Source organism: Genypterus blacodes, unplaced genomic scaffold (genome assembly GCF_046128005.1).
Source record: "Genypterus blacodes isolate CSIRO-AG114 ecotype Tasmania unplaced genomic scaffold, CSIRO-AGI_Gbla_v1 ptg000112l_1, whole genome shotgun sequence".
Classification (NCBI taxonomy): domain Eukaryota; kingdom Metazoa; phylum Chordata; class Actinopteri; order Ophidiiformes; family Ophidiidae; genus Genypterus; species Genypterus blacodes.
Window position 1 is genome coordinate 1951767 of NW_027466916.1, and position 21460 is coordinate 1973226.

The 21460-nt window shown below is 49.7% G+C and overlaps 1 protein-coding gene across 2 annotated transcripts; it reads left to right on the forward strand.

Annotated features, from left to right (window-relative positions):
- The first annotated feature begins 3761 nt into the window (after positions 1-3761).
- LOC143009602 (G patch domain-containing protein 2-like) lies at positions 3762-20600 on the forward strand. 2 transcript variants are annotated; one of them, XM_076161646.1, is made up of 8 exons: positions 3762-3817; positions 4735-5403; positions 9795-9856; positions 10543-10701; positions 10788-10867; positions 10959-11023; positions 15110-15195; positions 19864-20600. In XM_076161646.1, the coding sequence occupies exons 2-8, from the start codon at positions 4742-4744 to the stop codon at positions 20028-20030; spliced, it is 1281 nt and encodes a 426-aa protein (XP_076017761.1). In that variant the 5' UTR covers positions 3762-3817; positions 4735-4741; the 3' UTR covers positions 20031-20600. The 2 variants fall into 2 exon arrangements, with proteins under 2 accessions (XP_076017761.1, XP_076017762.1); XM_076161647.1 differs by having other exon boundaries at positions 3767-3817; positions 4738-5403.
- The last annotated feature ends 860 nt before the right edge of the window (positions 20601-21460 follow it).

Consider the following 21460-nt stretch of genomic DNA (forward strand, 5'->3'; position numbering starts at 1 on the left):
TGGCCTTTATGCTTATGGAGAAGCAGGGGCACACTTAGCATGGGGAGGAATGACCCGGACAGTAGCCCATATCAGTGGTTCTTAAACTGAGGGATGTGTACCACTGTGGTACCTGAGCCCCCCTTTGTGTTATTGCTCCAAATTATTTATAAATAAAATGCACCAGGGCCGTCTATATAGTTTAAAGTGTGCTATCATTGATTCGGCTCTCTTTCTACTCCACTAGTCAAGAACATAGAAGTTGAGCTATAATGTTAGTGATACTTTGAGCCCATTGGTGGGAAGCTGGTCGGAGCGATTTAGTCACCACTGACTCCTACTGGTGGGTCAGGGGGCCTTCAGGAGGGAGGCCCCCCCGCTCATCCTGCCCTGCTGGGGGAGTAAGCAGGTAAGCAGATGTCGGGGGGGGGGGGGGCGACATCATCCTCAGTGACAAGCACGGAGAATTTATCTTTCCAAGTGGAAGAGAAAATGGGGGAAATATAATTTTTCCCACAAGTTATCAAAATTAAATCGCATTGTCATATTACAGAATTAGCCTTTTGTATCATTAGCAGGTGTGTGTGTTTGAATTGCAGCGGCTCAGCACTGCAGGTGAAGATGGAGGAGGTCTGCTCTCACTCCTCAGACTGGAAAAGAATGATTCAAACAAAGTAAAAAAAAAAAAGGATCTGAATCATTTTTCTGCGTGAAAGTTTCACAAGGTCGTTGGGAGAGTGGCGTTAACACAACACCTGCATACAGATGTGTTTCCTTGTTCTACAAGTCACGGAGCCGTGGGTCTTTAAGCGATCATTATTACCATACAAATAGACAGATCTATTTAACAACCTCCTTTTTATCGCATAACACTTATTCTTTAGTGTTGCTCCCTGAAAGGCACTGAAATGTGTCCCCCCCACCACACACACACACACACACACGCACACACTCACACACTCACACACTCCCCCCCTCCCTTTTTTGTGCAGGGAAATCGTCTCCGGGTTGATAAAGGCTCAGAGCAATAGAAGAAGCAAGGCTGACATCTTCTTAAGAGATGATAGGAGAGCCAAATCAAATAGGATGGAGCAGTCACTCCTTTCACAGATAGGTAGCTCATTTCTGGTGGCTGAGAGTTTGCATCCCTAGTGGCGCTCTGCCTGGGAAAGATAGCTCTCTCCCGGACTCCATTCATTATTTCATTCCCTGCTCCCCCTTTCACGTCCTAACTACTTCTTTTTTTCTTCCCCCGCTTTAATGAGTTGCCTAGTTTTCTCAAGTCTTGATGGAGATCGCAGAATTTAGATTTAGAGACAAAATGTTTAATCACAAGTCTTTTTCATTTGTGGGCGAAGAGGCAAAAATCAATTATTTCCATTAGACAATGCTGATTGGAAATGAATGGAAGTGGTAGCGTTTTGAAACAAAGGCTCGGTGGCGGTGGAGATAAGTGTCAGTCTGGCCCCCCCTGAGGTGAGATATGTGGTTGGGCTAATTAAGCACTTTGTAAACAGTCGCTAGGCTGTCCATGCAAGTGGAGCTGCTTTAGAATGCCAGCACAACCATGAGAACAATACTCAGATCCGACTTTATCTGCGTCACCCAAAGAGACAATGCTGCTGTGTAAGTCTGGATGTGTTTCAGCGTGATGGAGGCCTCTGCGTCTCTGCTGCTGTGCCTGAAAACACATTATCATTGAAACCATAACGTTCTTTGCTTTTTCGCTGCTTGATGCCAGGCGGTGTTACAAAAGTTACAAAAACTTTTCTTTGGCTCCATTCAGCGCCTGACTGAATCAATCATGCATGAGCGGCTGTGTGATATTCAACCCAAACTTCCTAAAGAGCACTTTGCTATCACACCCTGCACGTTCTTTGCAAATCCCAGAGAAAATTATTTATAAAAATGAACTTCTCTTGCAGAGGGCTGGTTGAAAAGAAGAATTACATGAAAGATAAAACACTTTATCGCCAATGAAAGACAAGACAATGTTCATGAAGAAATTGGGAAGATGGTAGAAACAATGAATATTAAGTGCCTAAGAATCTAAAGCTGCTGACTAAATTGAAACTGTATATCCTGAGGGGGAAAGGTTTCCAAATTGCTAATTACCGCCTATGAAAGGAGTCTGTTTCTGATATGTTTGCTTGTGAAAGGCTGCCGCTTAATGAAGCAGTGGCTGAAGTTTTTTGTAATAATATTCCCGCTCTTTGGCTTCCGGCGCTCTCTCCGGACCGCCTCCCAGGCCAGAACAATGGCGGGCCCAGGAGCCCAGCTTCCCCACAGGCCCGGCTGGAGGAGGCCGGGGGCTGGGTACTGAGGGAGCCGCTCAGCATGCTGAAATATGGAGGCGACAGATAAGGTGGCAGCGGCACAGAGAGGCCCTCTCCCATGGGCCCAAGGGGAAATTTGCAGTTATTAAGAGGAAGATGAGGGAGATTAAATGGCTTTTGTACTCGTTTTCACAGACTTTTCTTTTTATTATTTGGGCTGCCTTCATCTGAGAGATGAAAGAAGTGGTAAATGACTTTTTGCTTCATTCAGCAACACACCGGCTTTGAGAGACAACCCTTCATTGTTGAGGGTTGTCCCACATCATAAAACACTTATTAGTCCACTATTGTTTTAAAAAGGTGCGGACGTGACAGAATTACTATAAGCTAGAACTAATTACAAAGTTAACACGGTTATGGACTTTGTTTGAAGAAATGAACCAAATGTCACACAGATTTTAAACAAAGGCCCGACTTCATGCTGTGAGGCTTTATCATCCCTGCTTGATGCCTACATGCCTTCACACAATCAGCTGCATGAGGGTGGACACAATGCAATCCAGTGCAACATCACCACATTTAACTATGGAACATCCAGGATTGATATTTGTGAGCTGTGATTCCACTCTATGGTAGATTTGAGCTGACAATCCATCACAATTTAACAAAGTGCAGCTTTTTAGACGACAGCAGAATATCCAAATGTCATACATGGACTCTTAAATCAGAGGAAAACACGTTAGAAACACGCATTCTCTTAATCATCCTACTACATTGAATTCAACAACTGGATCAATATAATGTACATGCCCAGATATTATATTTTTGTGTTAAAAGCAGAAATAAAAATGACCAAACCCAGTGACACAGAGACAGGAAGCCCACCCAGAGGACATTAAAATCCCAACAGAGACGAGTGTATTGTTACACATCTTTAATATTACAGGCTAAAACTGAAGCTCTGTGTTTTTTTAAATGAACTTTATTGAATAATTCACATTAGAACAAATGTGCACAGACTGGGAAAACGTCCGAACAGTGTCAGACTCTGAAGCTATTTAAATAAACAACGTGTGATGTCATCAAACGAACAAAATAGGGACGGTGATGTCATCCAAACTAACAGCCCTACAAGCAAATATGTCATCGGCTACTTAAACATACTAAATGTAATTCATCTTTGCACTTACACATATTAGACGAAAGTAAACTAAGGATTACAGACAAAAAAAAAATTATTGTATAAATAAGGCAATAAGAAGACAACAATAACAAATAAGGTGGGTTAATTCTGTGTATGAAGGCATCAATAGTGGACTTTTACGGTTACTTATTTAATTTATAACCCGAAAGGTATCGAATCTCCAAAAACTACTCAAACATTAGACTCGCTAATCCCACATATTAATAAAATATAAATGATATTAGGACAAACGCGGCGCATTATTTTGATATTTGCTTTAGAGGAACTATAACCCCGGCGGAGTGATCTCATTGGTGCGAAAGCAGGAAGTGAGTGCGTCGTCCCAGCTGTGAAAACAAAACAAGTAGAGCTGCGACTGGTGAGTGCTGCAAACACTCTGCTTACGTTACAGGACGCGAACATAGATACCGGTGCCGGTAACACACGTTAAGGGTGTTACACGCTGATAATCGGTGTGTGTCGCTGATAGCAAACGGGACAGCGCGTGTGTGTGTGTGGAGGAGAGAGAGAGTGTGTTTCGGCGTGTCCTTGTGCTCCCTCTTGTTATGTAACACACTCCTGATGCAGAGCTCGCTCTCTCACACACACAGACACACACACCCTCTGTCACACACACGCGTTGTTATTTGGCAGACACACACTCGGTTTCGCTCCGTCAATTCGGTGTGTTTGGGCTCGAGCTGTTGTTGACGTGAAAACACTTGCACGAGCCGCACGCATCGCGAGAACTGGCCACATTGTTGACATCACGTAGCCGAGAGCAGCGTCGTCCTCCATTGTCTCGTCCCGCTACCTACGCAAACATTCACCAGGCACACGTTTGATTTTATGTTACGGTGAAAGATGCAGCGTGAAGAAACTGTTTAATGTCGAATCTTCTGATATCCTCCGTATATCGTGACGGGAATCCGTGAATGGAATGCTTAATGGTAGACATCACATCCCTCTAGCGCCTCCTATGGTCGAAGCATAGATGGGGAAATCCTTGGGCCGTCCTGAAATATCACTGTTTACCACAGGGAGAGTCACAAGTGCGCCTGTCAATCATGTCTCTCTGGTGGGAGGAGTCACAGGCTGCATTCCAAAGCTTCCCTTACTTGTGTTTACCTCGTGTTTTAGTCCCGCCCACTTTAACTGCTGTTCAGTAGCTAGGAGCACCAATAACATACTCAACATGTTACCAACAGTCATGCATACAATAATCAATAAGGTGTGTGTACATTGCTCAGTACGTTTAGGGTTATTTTACGGTTTTTGCCTCTTGTTCCTCGACAGCAGCGCCATGATGGATGAGCTGGTGCAGGATCTGGTGTCTGCACTGGAGCAGACCTCAGAGCAGAGCAAGCTGGGGGAGCTGTGGGAGGAGATGGTCCTGAGTCCGCTGCAACAGCGCCGGCAGATCCGCCGACGCCGCAAGCGCCGCTGTGACTCCTCCATCTTCCCGCTGGAGCACAGGCACTGTCTGATGGAGGCGTCGGAGTCGAGCCTGGACGAGGCTGCTAAACACCGCGGGGAGAACGCCGCCGTCACTCCGCTGGCAATTGCCGCATCCGACTCTGACGACACGATCGCAACCGACCAGTGGCACACCCTCACAAGTGGTGCGACCAAGACTCGGCAGGTCTCCTGGCCGGAGTCTGACTCCTTCACGGAGAACACTCCAGGAAGGCCGCTTAGGAGGCGGAGGAAGGTCAAACGCATGACCTCAGACGTCGCCGTGAGGTTGCAGCGGAAGTTGAAGGTTTCCGGCGTGGACGGCAAGCGGGGATGCAGGTCATCTAGGAGGCAACATCTGCACGGAGCCAAGAGGAGGTCCGGCGGTTGGGTCGGAGCCGACAGACAGACTGAAGGAGCCGCTCTGATGGCGAAGGAGTGCTGGAAGAAGAAGATCACGCGCGAGGCCAAAGAGCAGAGGGACGCTGCCGACGAGAACATGTCTGAAGGGTAATGTCAGATTAACGGGAGGTTATCGCTGTGATATTCCTCCTCTTTTCTCTCAATGTCACTGTCAATCGCTGTCATTCATTACATTGTTGTCACACATTCAGACCCACAGGTGAAGAACCGCTCCCCATCTGGCGTCCATTTAGGGTTCTGACAGCTTTTCGGTCCATTATCGGTGATTAATGGGCATTTCCAGGTTTCAAAGGCCTCTGTTTAATTTATAATTTTGCAACAAACTAAATGTTAACCCTGGCATTGTTTAAGGAGACGGGATTAAAACCATTCGGAGGGATGTGCTCCAAACTCTAAAAGCCCTTTTTACCCTTTAAATGGAAAGTTACTAAGGCAGTTAAACCCATAACATAAAAGTCATGGGCATAACTACTATCAGACAGAAGCAATTAAACAAGGCGACATTTAAGATGATCTACACCGCCTGTCTTCATCTCGCCAGTTGTCAATATTCAGCATGTCCTCGACTAAACCTCAGAAATGTATCGCAATCACGCCACTCCACTTTAAAGTATCGAGCTGACATTAAAAATGAATGATGGGAGTCTCTTCATCTTCATCTCCTAAAGCCCAAATGATCACCGGGGAGAGATCTCTGATTGTTACGCCTGCGGGCATCTGCCAGCTCATTATGTCCTTTTGAGAAATATTGTCACAAATAAATAAGTCACTTGCTGGAGGTATTGATTCCCCGCTGAAATGAGGTCGTGTCGTCGTGTGGCGGGGTAATTAAAGCCGCGCCCCTGCCCCTGCGTTCCCAGAGTGCACCTCTCTCCTGTGCGTTTACGTAGCAAAGGTAAATGTTGCCGCTAACTGACTGTAGGGAGAAAGATGTTGGGTATAACGTGGAAGAGAAAGGAGAGAGAAGTTTGGTGATTTATCTCAAACTTATCACAATTATCAACAAACGGCTTCCCTAATGGCGAGAGAACACAACTGGGGATGAAATAATAGAGAGATAGTTAAAGAATAGAGAGAAAATAGTAATCAATCAGTAAGATCTCTGCTAAACGAAGGATTTCTACAATTTTCTGCATATTTGATTATAGTTTTGGTGTTAAAATCCTGAAACGGTTGGCAGGTATGATGATCTGACGGCCCTGTGTGTGTGTGTGTGTGTGTGTGTGTGTGTGTGTGAAGGGTCCAGTCATTGTTTACACTCTCTCCTTCCCGGTCTCGTTCCTCCTCCGCCGTGTATTCCCTTTGATCGCCTCATTATCTGTCAGATCATAAAAACAAAAGTGAGAAGAAGACATTGGCGTTGAGGCGAGGCGGGCGGCGGCGGACAGACGAGGGGCTTTACATCTCCTGGTTTAATTTGTGCTGACCTCTCTAGCCCCTTAACGGTACTTGTTTTCTTACTTTATGGAAAAATCAATAGCCGTTCTGACAGAAAACAGCTCCGGAGAAGAAATAAATGGGAACACCATGGCACGCTGTCAATCATTTCTCACTTACACCACGCCGCCGCTCCTGATTGCTGCTCAGTGGCCTGCCAGCCCACGCTGAGGGCTCAACAATCTAATGGTTAGAAGCCCTGGTGGAGGCAGAGAAACTGAAGGAATGGCGGCGGCCGTATTTATCCCGGCACGCCGCACGCTCCATTTGATGTCAGACACAGATGCTGTTGTCGAAGCGTCTTTTGAACCTCGCCGGATTTCTTTACTCTCCCGTTCATTCCATTAACCTTTTCCTACCGAGCGTCTGGTCTCTTTCCAACGTCTCTTTCCTCAAGGTCACTCCCTGCCTATGTGCAGACGGAGCAGAGCTTTGCTTTTAGCCACCCAAGTGCGAGGAGGGAGTGGGGGGTGGGGGGAGAGAGCAGATGTTGGCAGCTCCGGTTGGGGCTCCACATCCTTGATTAGACCGGGCCCAGGCCTGCTGGCAGCGAGGCCACCTGGCACCCGGGCTGGCCCAGCGAGCGAGCCTCACCTGTGGGGTGAGACGCCATGCCGGGCTCAGCCTCCTGTTCTCCAGCTCTGCGCTCATACTGCTGATGTTGACTCCAGTCGTAGAGCGGGCAGCGACGCAGCTAAGCCGGTTTGTTTGTGTTTTGCTTCACTCGGGCTTTATCGCGTTGTAATGATTGTATTTTGAAAACTCGGCGAGGAGTTTTTGGGAAGCCGGTTTGCAGAAGTTCATTTTCATAAATCTCTGAGACTAATCCAATTACTGCAGCTCAGGGAGGGTGGGATAACCTTATAATCACACACCCATGGAAGAGGGCATGGATTTGGGTTGGGGCGGCTTGTTTGAAGAGCTCACAGATCCATTGTTATCAGCACTTTGCCCCCCTCTGTCTCTGCCTCCTCTTTATTCCTCTGCAGAATGAGCCCGAGCTCAATAAATGGCGGCTAGCACATAATCTCTGTGCAAACTGGCCTGCCTCTCCCAGGAGCTGAGGATTATATCCTAATGATTAGTGCTCATCTGGTTACTGTGTTTTGCTTCACCTCGCTGGCTTGCATGGAGACAATGGAGCCATGAGGGGAATCTGAGAGCTCTGCCCCCAAAACTCTGCTCTGCAACTCTTCCACCCTTCAGATTTGATTCCAGCCGTCTTGTTTTCATTCATTCAGACTCTGTTGTGTCTCACCTCGTGCAGGATCACTTGTATTCTCACTTTTTCCTGCTGCCCGTGGGGGTTTTGTGGCGGCGATGCGAGCTAATCGATGGCGTCTGAACAAACAGCGGCGTGATCCTCTCACTTAAAGCTCGGCATGGAAACCAAAGCCAAGTTCCCCCGCGAGTGTTTGTCAACTTTTCTGAGCAAAGGTCACCGTCGAAGAAAGAGAGGAGGTGTTTCTTTTGGTCTCAAGAAAAATGGGCGCCTGAATAATTCATGGCATTAATTAGGCAGTACTTAATGGAAACGGTCTCACGTCGGCCCTGGGTGACATCACATTACACCTTTAATACTGATAAATACTTAATGGCCGTCTCTAATGAATTGTTTATGCCTGTGATTCCTTTTCAAACTATGCACAAAATCCCTCCCGCAAGAAATCAACACATTTTGCCGACATAGGGAAACGCTACTCAGCTGGATGTTGTTCTTTATCAGGAGTTGTTAAATGAGCTGTTATGTTCCTGCAGCTGTGATTGAAGGATAGTTCAGGGTTTGTCTGTTATGATACTTCAGTCTCTTAAAGGTTGGGAATGAATCGGAAAACTAAAGGGCAACTTGTGTGTATTAAGGACCTCTGTGGAGGCTTGGCAGAGGGACCGGTGTACTCCAGATGCCAGGCCGTGTGTGTGTGTGTGTGTGTGTGTAGAGGTGGGGTCCAGCTGAGCAGAGGCCTGGGGAGCAGGTCTGGAGAGAGAGAGAGAGGGCTGATGGGGGGTCGAGGGACGGTCCAGGACTGAACTGCTTGGCGGGTGCCAGATATCTTCTCGTGGATTCCCCGGGGACGCCTGCTCCCTCTCACATCTGCCTGCCTGCGGACGGAGATGCAGTGGAGATGATGAAGGACCATCTGGCTCCTGATCCCCAGCCATGCCTGGGACACCTTGGCGATGTCGTAAATGCGTGGTATCAGCGCATATCTGACCCTGCCAGCCTCTCTCCTACCACCAAGGTCGACTCCATCACCTCCAGCACTCCTTTGGCCTCGTGACCTTGGAGCGTCTTCAGGTCCCAGTTGAGCAGGCTGAGGTGTGAGAGAGGGGGGAAAGAAAATACCTCAGTCTGGATCTAAGGGAGCTGGGGGTGCAGAGGGAGTGAAGAGGAGGGGGGCGAGGGGGGGGGGTGCCTGGGGGTAGGGAGAAGAGCAGCAGTCTAGTGGCAGCCTACACAGCAGATGTTGGCCAGTTGTTGTGTGGAAGCACGTCTGTGGGTCTCTCTCTCTGTGTGTGTGTGTGTGTCTGTGTGTGTGTGTGTGTGTGGGGCACACCCAGAGGGAGGGGCGGACAGGGGAATGTGTTTCGCTCTCCTGTCATCCTCCACAACACAGGCCAGATTAGATTGGAGCTGACAGCGGAGGATATTCAATTAGATTGTGCATGTCACTCAGTGGCTTCGATCAGAGTCCTCGCCCGTCTGCCTTTGTGTTTCCTATCGCAGCGAGGGAGAACACGCCGCTCTCTGCCTTTTTGTGTCGTCTCCATTTACGTCGACCTCCAGCTCCGCTCCTCTTCATTATATTTATTATTGAATGTTACATGTTAAACATTGACATTACACGGGGCGTCTTACGTTTAGATTCACATTGTTCACCGCTGTACCGTCGGCCTGACCCGGAGAACCCCGACATGTTCCAGATGAAGAGTCAAGACGGAATTCTTCATGCTCACATTTGATTGATATTAAAGGGAAACAAAAGTCAGCCACAATCGTACCTATATGACCCTGACTCTGACTCTTCTTCTTCCTCCCGCAGTGAGACCAGCAGCTCCTGCAGCAGCGACCCCGGCCTCTTCACCAATGACGAGGGGAGACAAGGTATTAGAGAACTTCATCTACGTGGCTTACTTATCTCACATATCGAGCTGTCTGGCCTTTAAGACGGCCTCATGTTGAGTTTGGGGCGATACTGGTGGACTCTGAGGGAATGCTGGGGCCAGAGAGGGAGGGTTGGACACAATGGGCTGGTTGCTGGGCACCCAGGCGACTCTAATAAGACGTTGTCATGTCGTGTTAATGAGCGCTGAAGCCTTTGCTAATCTCATTAGCCGTGGCGGAGCCAGACGGTCTCTGATTTAACAGTTGTCACTACACCTTGACTGTGAGAGGCACGGTTCCTGTGTGCGCTTTGCTGAGTGACAGGTCTGAGCAGAGGGGGAGCCTGGGGAGCAGAGCGGGACAGAGCGGGACAGAGCGGGACAGAGCGGGACAGTCCGGGACAGACTGGGCCTGCTGGGGCTCACAAGAGCTCAGCCCAAACTGGAAATGCAGTTATTGACATGAAACTAGAATGAAATTTGCAGGGCCATCAGATGCAGTGTGTAGTCATGGTTACCTCCTATCCAACGGGCATCAGAATGTATTGGTTTCCTCCCTGGGTCACGTCCAAACTGACCACCAAGTATCATGAGAATCAGCTCAGAAAATAGTGTAGTTGTGGAGAATCTCTCACAGACACACACACACACAGCGTCTCCTCTGTTCTGACCTCCTGTGTGTTACAGGCGACGACGAACAGAGCGACTGGTTCTTCGAGGGCGACTGCGGCGTGGGGACGGGCGTGGCCGGCCTGCTGCCCAGCTGGGACTCAGACAGTCAGCTTTCACTGGAGGATCAACGCCCGGCGCCCACCTTCCTGCAGCCGCCCCGGCCTTCTGCGAGAGGTACGTCAAGACCGGATTTCTGTTTGCTGCATGTTGAGCGCTTAATGTTCCCTTGTTAAGTGTTGTGTTGTGTGTCACTGTTGCAGGGTGTCACTCCCGCCTCAGACGCCTGCCCGGCACCGGGGCCTGCTTCCTCCGCAGGGACAGGAGGAGGCTTCCCAGCAAGGTGAGAGGATTGACACCGTGTCATCTGCATACATGCTGACTCAGGCTCTCTTCTTTACATGGAGTTCACGGTTTGTCTTTGTGTTCCACAGTGCAACACCATGCCCGTGTTTGTGGAGAGGCTGAAGCATTTCTCCCAAGATCCGTACCAGAGAGAGTAAGACACACCGTTTCTAATCACACGCTTCATGTCACGTCTAACCCCGTGTCATATCTAGTTCAGCTCCAGCTTCTCTATCACTGGCTTATTAATTAAACATTGATCACCAATCCCTTGTACTTTCTGGCTGCCTTCCTTTGGAAAGTGAGACTGAAGCCAGGTATGTGACAGCGCTCATCCCCGCCTCTCACCTCTCTTGTTGTTCAGCCGCAGTTTAGTAAAGATTCACTCATGAACATTGGGAGAAAAGTCCCAAATAATCTAATTGTTATTGATACTTGATTACTTGTGTGTGTGTGTGTGTATTGACTCGGTGTCACTGATCAATGGGTGGACGACTGTGGCAGCTTGAGTGAACGAGCACCGGTCACTTTGGTTTAACAATGGGATTAAATTGGAGAGAAATCGGTGAAGATAGGGAAGAAAAACTCAAATTTGAATCCTCCTACTGTATATTAATGATATTCCCGTATGTGTGTGTGTGTGTGTGTGTACCTGAACTACCTGCACTGCCAACATGCAACCCTGGCTCCACGTCCCAAAGCTAAGCGCGGCAGCTTTCACACACAGCTTCACACTGAAACGCAGTCGCACACTTTCATGCAAGAGTTTTCAAGGTCAGCGTTCCCAAATAGAGACATGGAGGGGGAACGTGTTGACTCGGTTATAATGCAGATTCAAACCGCAGCATTTGTGGGACTGCAGAAAAACATTGGAAAAAAGGGTTTCTATCCAAAAGATGTTTGTCAAAGCGTCGCATCGCTCCAAGTCATCCCCCCCCCCCCTCCCCGCACACACACACACACACACACCGGAACCGTTGGATCTGCATGGGGGCACTGTTGAGAAGCCAAGCGGCCCCCCTGGCCTCCAGACTGTGGGACCCCTCGTTGTATTGTTTCCGCTCTGCCTATTTATGGTGCATTCTTAATTTTGTTTCAAGCGCTCTCTCCTTCCCTCCCTCCCTCCCCCCCTCCCTCTCTCTCTTGGGTTGTTTCACAGAGGCGCCGCCGCACTCCTTGATGAGGGGCAAAAACACAACTGCTATGAAAAGCCCCCAACTTCTTACGGCTTTCTTTTCTAAACTGGCCCCTTTCTTCTCCACCTGAAAGGTTCCTTCAGATTGCAGTTTGAGGCATTGTGAATACTAATTTCTCTCTATTAAAAAGCCCTCATATCCCTGCCATGCTCTCATTTGAATGGCAGACTCAGGGGAGGCCTCTTAATTCCTTTATAGTGGGATTCAAGACCCTTCACTTCAAAAAGTATAAATCATACTCCCAAATGAATGAGGTAGAGGGGGGGGGGGGAGGGGTTGACGAGAGGGTCTTCTGATGTGTCCCGTTGGATGGCACGAGCTGAATTTATCTCCCCGAGCTGCTCTCAAATCCACTCTCCAGCGAGACGGCTCCTCTGTCCTCACGACCCGGCTCACCCATTTGCTCCCCCGTTCCAACTCCGGGGGAAACACACACGCACGCCAGCACGCCAAACGCAGAGACGCATCATCTGCTCTGTGCCCCCCCCCCCCCCCCCTCCCCTAAACAATCACAGGTGTTGTACAGCATCGCAACGACAGCGATACGTAGGTGATGGAACCTCTGGCATCATCCTTACCGTGTCCGGGCTTCATTTCAATCGGCTTGAATTTTCATTTCTGTTGTGAGAACGCGGCGGCGTGATCGATTCCTCGCCCTGAGCTCTCATACATCAGACTTTTTCCTTTTGTTTCCAAACACCCTTGAGAGCAAAGTGTTTTCTCTGTGGGCGGAGTGTGAGCATTAATCTTGCGGCGCGGCCAGGTTGGAATGATATTGTATTAATAAAACCTGTCGTCTCCCGTTTGGCGCCAGTTGACGGCGACAATCAGATTTTGATGTAAAGTGATAAAGGCTGCGTGCTGTTTATCCTCGGAACGGGCGGCGTGCTTTGGTGGGATTTTGGCCTGTAATGCCGGGCGGCGGTGGCCATGTTAGGATGCACAGCAGCCTCCCACCTGAGCCCCCAGCCCGCCGCCCGCAGCTTTTATCTATCGACTTATTTATTCCTAAATGACACGGGCGCTGTGAGATAAATCATAGTCTTACGCCACTCCCTTCCCCTGTTTTCATTTTAATTGTGAGATCTCGGTGTCAGCAGTTAGTATATTGGTGTGAGTGGCCTATTGATTATTGATTTGGAGCTATTGATCAGGCTCCCTGGAGACCCTAATCCTTTCTGATTCATTTGAATACCTCTATTCATCTTGAGATCCTGCTCACACCTGAAGCGCCATGTACCGTAATGAAAATAGATGGCCGCTCTGTCGCCGCCGCTCCTCGCTCCTCCTCTGATTTATTATTGTTAATTGATATATTTGCTTTTGGATGTGGGCACCCAGAATTACAATTGACCCTGTGTCAGCGCTGCTTTACCCAAAGGGACCTCGGCGCATTTACAAACGTCTCATACGACCTGAAGAAGTCCTCGTGTCTTTGACGGACTTTAGTTGTCGTCTCTGTCCGTCGCTCGTCGCCGCTTTGTACGAGAAGCTTCACGCCTGGGCTCCGTCTGTTACGCTGCTTAAAACGATTAAATGACAGATGTAAAAGATTACATTCAGTCCTGTGCATTTCTAGCCGTTTGTGTAGATTTAAACTTAAGCCTGTAACGTCTAAAAACCCTGGGCTGAAGGCGGTGTTGTGCCCGGGTTAATGAGGCAGCTGATGGTGTTCTCATGTTTGATTTAGCCTCGTGCCGGGCGTGTGTACGAGCTCCCGAGTGGCCCCCGCAGCAGCTCGCCCCTCGCCCCTCGCCCTCGCCCTCGCCCTCGCCTCCCTCCAGGCCGCGGGGGCCCCACGGCGCCTCTCGCCGCGTAATGAGGGACGAGCCGCAGCGACGGACCTCCGCACATTAAGACCAAATGCATCAGGGTATTACTTTTAATACCGCAGGCGTGCCTCGTGAAATAATGCCACGTTTAAACGCCGGATCGATTTTGGAATTAAAAAGTTAGTTTGCAAAGATTTACTGTGGGGAGTTCAATGTCTGAGCTCTTTATCAGGGCCGCAAATGGCTGGTTATGTGCTGTCCGACAGAGGTACGATTGAGGGATCGATAGGCGCGTGATTTACTAACTGGAGTACAGGTAATCAATAAGTATAAAAGTAAATGAAATATGCATTACTGGGATTTTATTAGAGGGAGGTAGGAGGGAGAGAATAACGGTCAAGCCATTTATTTTTATACGTATTGATTATACAACATAGAGACTTCGCTCACAGCGTGGCCCCGGCTCGGCTCTCCACACCCCGAGCCCGCCGAGCCCTCGTCCTGTGATTTATGGGCGGCCGGGTCGCGGAACACGCCGCCCTGTTAAGAGGCCTGACGGGGCCCCGCCGGAGCCACGTGCCTGATAGGGCCGCACGGCTTTATGTGGCCTGCAGTCCGACATGAGCCACAGCCGTTAACAAGCGGCTCCAATCGCTTCTTTCTCATTCTGGTTCCGCAGCGAGTCGTGAATTGTTTCCCTTTACTGTTTGTTTTTATAGCCGTTTTGAACCGGGGCACCATTTTGTTCTTTCAATTGTTTGGAGGATGAAGTCTGGTTATGTGGGGAAAGCAACACAAGCAGCCATCTTTCACTTGGTCTCTCCCTCTGCCTCTCTCTGCCACTCTCTCTCTGTCTCACACACTCACACACTCTCACACACACGCTGTGACGATCCCCATCAGCTGCTCCCGCGATGGAGCAGACCTTGACCTTAACTCTACATCTCTCGAGTCAGGGCTGTTAAGCTGGAGTGGGGGGGCTTTTCCTATTTCAGACCGCTGCCACGCGGTGCAGGAGGCGTGGAGCAGGTGTAATTTGTTTACGTGAACTCTGCTATGACTCAGCCGCCTGTGTGCCAGCGGCGCTCCTCATCCTCTGCTTCTTCCTCCGGGCCAAAACACAACGCAGCCAAATAGAAACCTCACCAAGAAACACAGCGTATTTATAGATCTGTAGAATTTCTGACGTTTTACACAGGAATGTTTCCCATGTGTGTGTTCGTGTGTTTGTGTGCTTGTGTGTAACGTTTCCTCCGTCTGTGTGTCCACCAGGCGGATTAACATCCCTTTGGGTCCATTATGCACAGGAGACATCAGGAGGAGGAGGCAGACGGTAGCTTTGCACATCACCACGTCAGGTAACACACACACACACACACACACACACACACACACACACACACACACACACACACACACACACACACTGACCAACCCCTGGCTTCCTCACACTGTTTTCTGACACACTGTATTCTATAATGAATTAAATCATTAAGCTCACCTGGTTTTAAGAATAGACAACAGCTCCAAGTCCTCCAGACCCCTCTGCACCCCACCCCCACTGCTATCGGAGCTCTGGTCTCATATCACCATGGTTTCCGTTCGAGGTGTGAACTCGATATTTGGCGTTTGGGATTCCTGCGATGTCTCATGTTTTGTTTCCGGGAGCTCCGGACGGACAGACGGTCGGACAGACGGACGGGCTGAGTTTTCTGCCCTTGTGTAAAACAGAGAGAGAGAGAGAGAGAAATGTGATGTGGAGTGGAGTGTATTGGAGGTGGCACCCAGCAGCAGCAGCCGGCGTGTGTGTGTGGAGCAGTGGGGCTGCCTTCTTTCATTACACTGATGGCTTGTGGCCTTGTGTCTTTGCCGGATTGAAATCTGAATTGGTTTGTCCACCTTTTTGTCTACGTCCTCCTTCTCTTTCTCTCTCTCTCTCTCTCCCTCCCTCTCTCTCCCTCCCTCTCTCTCTCTCTCTCTCTCCCTCCCTCTCTCTCTCTCCCTCTCTCTCTCTCTCTCTCTCCCTCCCTCTCTCTCTCTCTCCCTCTCTCTCTCTCCCTCTCTCTCCCTCTCTCTCCCGCCGCTCTCCACTGCTGCAGCCTCTGTTTGTCATTTAAATAACAAATGCTGGTGGTTGTCCTGATTTAGTGAGGGGTGCGGGCCTCTGATGTATATTAATACGGCCGCACAGTGCACTGTACCGGGCTCCATCATTCATTTGGATAAAAGAGGTGGAATTTAAAACCAGCCGATGCTTTGCTTGGGTACAGATTGCATCCATTTATTGCACTGAGTGATGGAGCGGCCGGGAGCGGCGTCCTTCACCTCTGGAGCGCCCGGCCGCTTCCCATAAGGGGGAGAGAAGCTTCACCCCTGCCCCATAAAGACCCCTCATATTCAACAAGCGGAACCAGAGGCATCCCTCAGTTTCAGCTCCGCACGGCGATGCTGCACGGGGCAACAGTGACTGAATGAATATGTGGAGATTATAAAAGAGGAAAACTTTAAATTATAATGATTTAAATGAGCATTTTAATGAATTTCTTTATTTAAAATGAGACATAACAGTGTGTGTGTGTGTGTGTGGTTCGTCCTCTCTCAGGCCTGTTCAGTGTGTTTTCCTGCCGCTGGAGTCCTGTTCCCCCCCCCCCCCCCTGTCCGGTGTGATTTATCATGTATCCCATGTCGTCCAATGTCAGTTTCTGCAGCCGCAACTGCTCTGTATAAATCTTTACCTTGGCAGGCCGCTGCTCCATGCTTCTCCTCAGCAATCTCACCTCTGCCAGGAGACGCACATTCACTCTGACAAGCTTTTCACGCTCCGTCTACAGATTTTTGGAGCCGTCCTGCCATAAAAATGCTCAGCCACAAAATCAGATTGGGTGATTTGTTGAGTGCAGTTGTTTCCTGGTAAACACCTTGTTTGCATGTTAAAGGTATGTTTACTGCGTGGACCCTCGCTCCCTCCCTCTCTCCCTCTCCTGCCCGCCGCCCCCCCTCCCCGTGTTACTCTCAGTGAACACGACAGGCTGCTCTTTGTTTGAGTTGAGGAGAGGAAGTGAATTGTTGTATGTGTTAGTGTTTGATTTGAAACTCTGTAATCAGGAGTGAAAATGGCGTGCGGCTCTCAGGTGTCTGTCTCCTCGGGCTCCGCCGGGAATTACCGAGGCGGTACCCAGCTGTTGCTTTGTCTTCTTCCTTTACCCTCTTAGCACTTCGCCGCAGTGTGGCGGCGGGTTGTGAAGAGGAAAAAAAGAAACAACTTATCAAGCCCAGGTATCTGTTTGGATTAGATGACCGTTCCATTTTTCAGCCTTAAATTGCCCATTTTCTGCTTTTCTTCCCGCCATCAATCCAACAATCCAACTCAATCCAACAACTCCAGCCTGGAAACCACAACAAAGGCACGCCGGCGTTGTGTTCAAAGCTCTCAGGTGTTATTAAAAGATGAGCTTTATCTCTCCTCTTACATTTGTTTATGCTTCGTCCTGACGCTGCTCAATGCCTCAGATCATTGATATTTCTCTGCTGAGCTCAGAGGAGGATGATTGGTTGATCAGAGTGAGCAGCGTTATGGACTCAGGTGATGGAGAATGGAGGCGGTGATATTCTCACACTTGTGTAATTTTGGGAGAATTATTTGTAAGGCAGAGATGAATCATGGAGTATAAAGATACTGATGGGTTTTAATAGCCTTGGCTGGTCTCACATGCAGACTAATTAATTATTGCAGTTTTCTTCCTCCCCTGCTGTCTCCTGTAATGCCCTTCATCTTTATCTCCACCGAATGATGATGGCAATAAACTCAAACTTATTCAGCGTTCCTTTCAAGCGCAGATTTCCGTTGGGATTCAGATCAACCTGGTTGGATCGGTGTTGTTTATATGTGGGAACGTGGCACGACCGGGTCGGTGCCCAGGCACAGGGCCCAGACCCCCGCTCAGCCCCTCCAGTCAGTCCCCTCTCCTCCCCATATTCACGCGTCTCCGTGCCCGAGGGAGACGGGGGCCACGCTCATGTGTGTGTGACAGATCACCTTCATTGGAGGGGCCCCCGCCACGTTCCTGCCCGGCGGTCCGGCCCCCCTCTCATTAATGCCCAGGCTGGTGCGAGGGCCGTGTGGCAGCACAAGACAAATAACGCCACGGCTCAGCCATCACTTCTGCTGACAGAAATGCAGCCCACCGCACTATTTTGCCCTCTCCTGCTCCCCTCCGCTCCCCTCCGCTCCCCTCCGCTCCCCTCCGCTCCCTGCCCGCTCCCTGCCCGCTCCCTGCCCGCGTCCTTCAGGAGCCCACCCTCCTCCCTCTACACCTGCACCTTCAAACCTGGAGACCCTCACGTGTTGATGCTCCATAACGCGCTCTTTTATTACCGGCCATTACTTTAGTTTTTGTTTGCAGCTCCCTCAGTCAGGTGCTGCACTCCTGACACACACACGTGTGTAAACCCTCTCACCAGGAGGTCTCCATCTAAAACGCCTTTTTCCCCCAACTATGAAAGGGTGTGTGTGTGTGTGTGTGTGTGTGTGTGTGTGTGTGTGTGTGTGTGTGTGTGTGTGTGTGTGTGTGTGTGTGTGTGTGTGTGTGTGTGTGTGTGTGTGTGTGTGTGTGTGTGTGTGTGTGTGTGTGTGTGTGTGTGTAGGTGTAGCATGTGAGCAGAGAGAGAGCGAGAGAGAGAGAGAGAAACACAAAGGCTAATCATTAAAGAGCTATTCAGCCCTGTTCATTTAAGTGTGGGAATCAGCAGGCCCATTACTGTCAATGTGTAATTAGCTGATTAATAAACAGGGGGGGAGGGTAGGCGGGCAGGGGCTGGGGGGCTCCAGGAAAGCCTGTAATGATTGTTTTTAGAGAGCATCACATGAGAGCTTATTAAGATGGTTCCCATTATCACCCACAGTGGAACATCCTGCCGTCCTGCCTCCTCCTGTCCACAGCTAAGCCTCGCCTCCAACGACTTCATCGACCTTCATGTCAAACCAGCGGAGCAGAGTCACGCTGAAGTGCAACGCAACTAACACTGAGACTTTATTCTTTAATATAGACTCTAATTTTGTCGTTAGATGAGATTAATTGTCTGAATAAGCCAGAGTCCCTACATGTGTGTGTGTGTGTGTGTGTGCTGAGTCCAGGATCTGACCCAGGAGCTCTGACCGTGTTTAACCTGAGACCTCCTGACTGTTTGGGTTGAACCTCAGCGCCGGGTTAGTCATCGCTCCCTCCAGAAATATTAATCAATTATCTTGCCCGCCGGATCAGTTTGGGGAAGAAGTCATCTGGAAAGAGGCACAAGCAGCCGATCTAATGGGAACCAGCAAGAGCACATGCCAGTGAACGCTGTAATGCCTAATCCTCTGAGACAGCCCAGAGCCACAATGTCACTTCTACTTCCCTCGTCCTCTGCTCGGGGAGGGGGAGGAGGGAGGGGGGGGACGCAGCCTCGCATGTGACCGCCACTAACTTTTCTGTTTTTTTGTAGGAAGAGCCGGGGCGAGGTTTATTCATCAACGCCACGCGGGGGGGGGGGGGGGGGGGGGGGGGGGGGGAAGCAGGAAAGCACGTTAACGCGGCAGCAATTGTTTTAGAGTTCCTCTGTCTCGGGTGGAAATTGGCGCCGGTTCTCTTTCCGATATTTCCCTTCACACGCAGAGACGGAGGGCTTTATAGGCGGGCGAGATGGAGAGAGTGGAGGTCTTTAAAGAGGGACGGCGGTCAGTGAGATGTGAACACGTGATGATGGAGTCAGAACGGAGAGCGGGAGCAGAGGGAAGTTAAGCCATAGGAGCACAGATTGGCCCTTTAATAACCATGTCCACAAGTCAAATTGGATTTGGCTCACTTGACCAAAACCTCATTAATATTTAGCCTATTAAGAAGAAATTGCTCCAAAGTTTTATTCCACTACATCTTAAAGAGGCGGGGATCCTTTAGCTGCCGACTGAAACGATTGAATGATGGATTTATATTTATTGACACAACGGAGGCCTCTTCCTCACATGACTCCTGCTTTTGCTTCCTCCACAGCTCGCAACCCTTTCCACAGGAATCACCAGAGAGACGAGGCGCACGCAGCCTCCGCCGCCGCCGAGGCCATGGGGGCTTCGGGCGCCACGTGCATTTCCTGCCCGGGCGGCGCCATGAAGAAGCACGACAGATGCTGGACCAAGCATCGCCAAGCCGTTTCACTATAGAAGCGGGAGACTGAACACTCCAAACTCGCAGCAACACAAACTTCAACCAAACAAGAAGAAGAAGAAGAAGAAGAAGAAGAGAAAAACACACACACACACACACACACACACACACACACACACACACACACACACACACACACACATCATTTATTCGTCAAATCAGCATGTTACTGCTAGATGAAGTCTTTCCAGGTAGTATTTTTAAGCATGGCAAATGTTAATGCAATCAAGCCTCGTTAAGCCCTGCACCTCCTCCTCCTCCTGGAAGAAGGGAGCTTGAAGGAGGCTCAAGACTCTGCAGCTCCTGCTTCTGCTCACAGCGTCCAGGCCACCTGCTTACCGCACAGCCCAACAATTATGTCGTCTCTCAGTAGCCCCGGCGTTTGTCAGCAGGGACGAGGGAGGGAGGGGGGAGATGGGAGGGAGTGTGTGTGTGCGTGTGTGTGGATAGCAGCACGTAACTCCGGAGATAGGAGAGCATCAGAATGTTTAGCTGCCACACGCTGGCTTTGGGTTCAGAGAGGCGACCACCGGTAGAGAGCCGCACAAAGTACAGGCCTCCTATTAGCATGGATTTGAAAAGCTACACTTGCTACAAAGGCGCTCATTAACACAACACAGAGAGAGCGTGGTGGCCGGCCTCAGAGGGCCGCCTCTCTTCTGCTCAGCTTACCTTCCATATTCAAATGTCCCCAAACGTATTTAAGTTCAAGGCCGGCTGAGAAACGCCTTGAACGGCCTGTTTTTAGCAGCGGCGGCTCAGGAGCTGTGCAGAGAGGAACTGGGGAGGGGAGAGGAGAGGAGAGGAGAGGAGAGGAGGGGAGAGGAGAGGAGAGGAGAGGAGAGGAGAGGAGGGGAGAGGAGAGGAGGATAGTCCCACGCCTCTAGGAACACAGCATCAGGTGCATGAAAGCAACAACACAAGCAGATCAAACAGAAGGAGTCACATCTTCAGAATCCATTTCCTATAGGAGTCGTGTGTGTGTGTGTTGTGTGTGTGTGTTCAGATTCACCTGCACCTTTCTTTTCTTTTCCGTGTTGAGTTTTCATTCATGTTCCTAAATTATTCCCGGCACTTTTCCCGGACCATTAGCTGAGAACATTCCGTTCTGATGAGAAGAGAACTTTTTGGTGACATGATGGTTGCAGTATCATGTTGAGCGGGCGTCGTGTCTGTAAAGCCATATTTAAAGGAAGAGTCGCATTTAGCAGAATGAGATTTGCCAATTAATGTGAGTTATACTTCAGTAATAATCTGTCTGAGGAGGCTTTATGTGATCATGTTGGCAAGGGATGACATTTATAAATGCTGTGTGTGCACACTCGTCTAAATGGACGCCTCGCTCAAGACGTCCTGCCACGGGAATCAGTCAAAGCGTTCAGGCAGAGCCGCCCCCCCCCACCCCAACCAACCCAACCCCCCCACT

What these genes read in the sequence shown, in the direction of transcription:
- LOC143009602 (XM_076161646.1), top strand. Translation starts at nt 4,742, where the DNA reads ATGATGGATGAGCTGGTGCAGGATCTGGTGTCTGCACTGGAGCAGACC. An exon ending in GCCCCGGCCTTCTGCGAGAG is followed by an intron (nt 10,702 to 10,787) that starts GTACGTCAAGAC and finishes TCACTGTTGCAG; the next exon opens with GGTGTCACTCCCGCCTCAGA. An exon ending in GGAGGAGGCTTCCCAGCAAG is followed by an intron (nt 10,868 to 10,958) that starts GTGAGAGGATTG and finishes TGTGTTCCACAG; the next exon opens with TGCAACACCATGCCCGTGTT.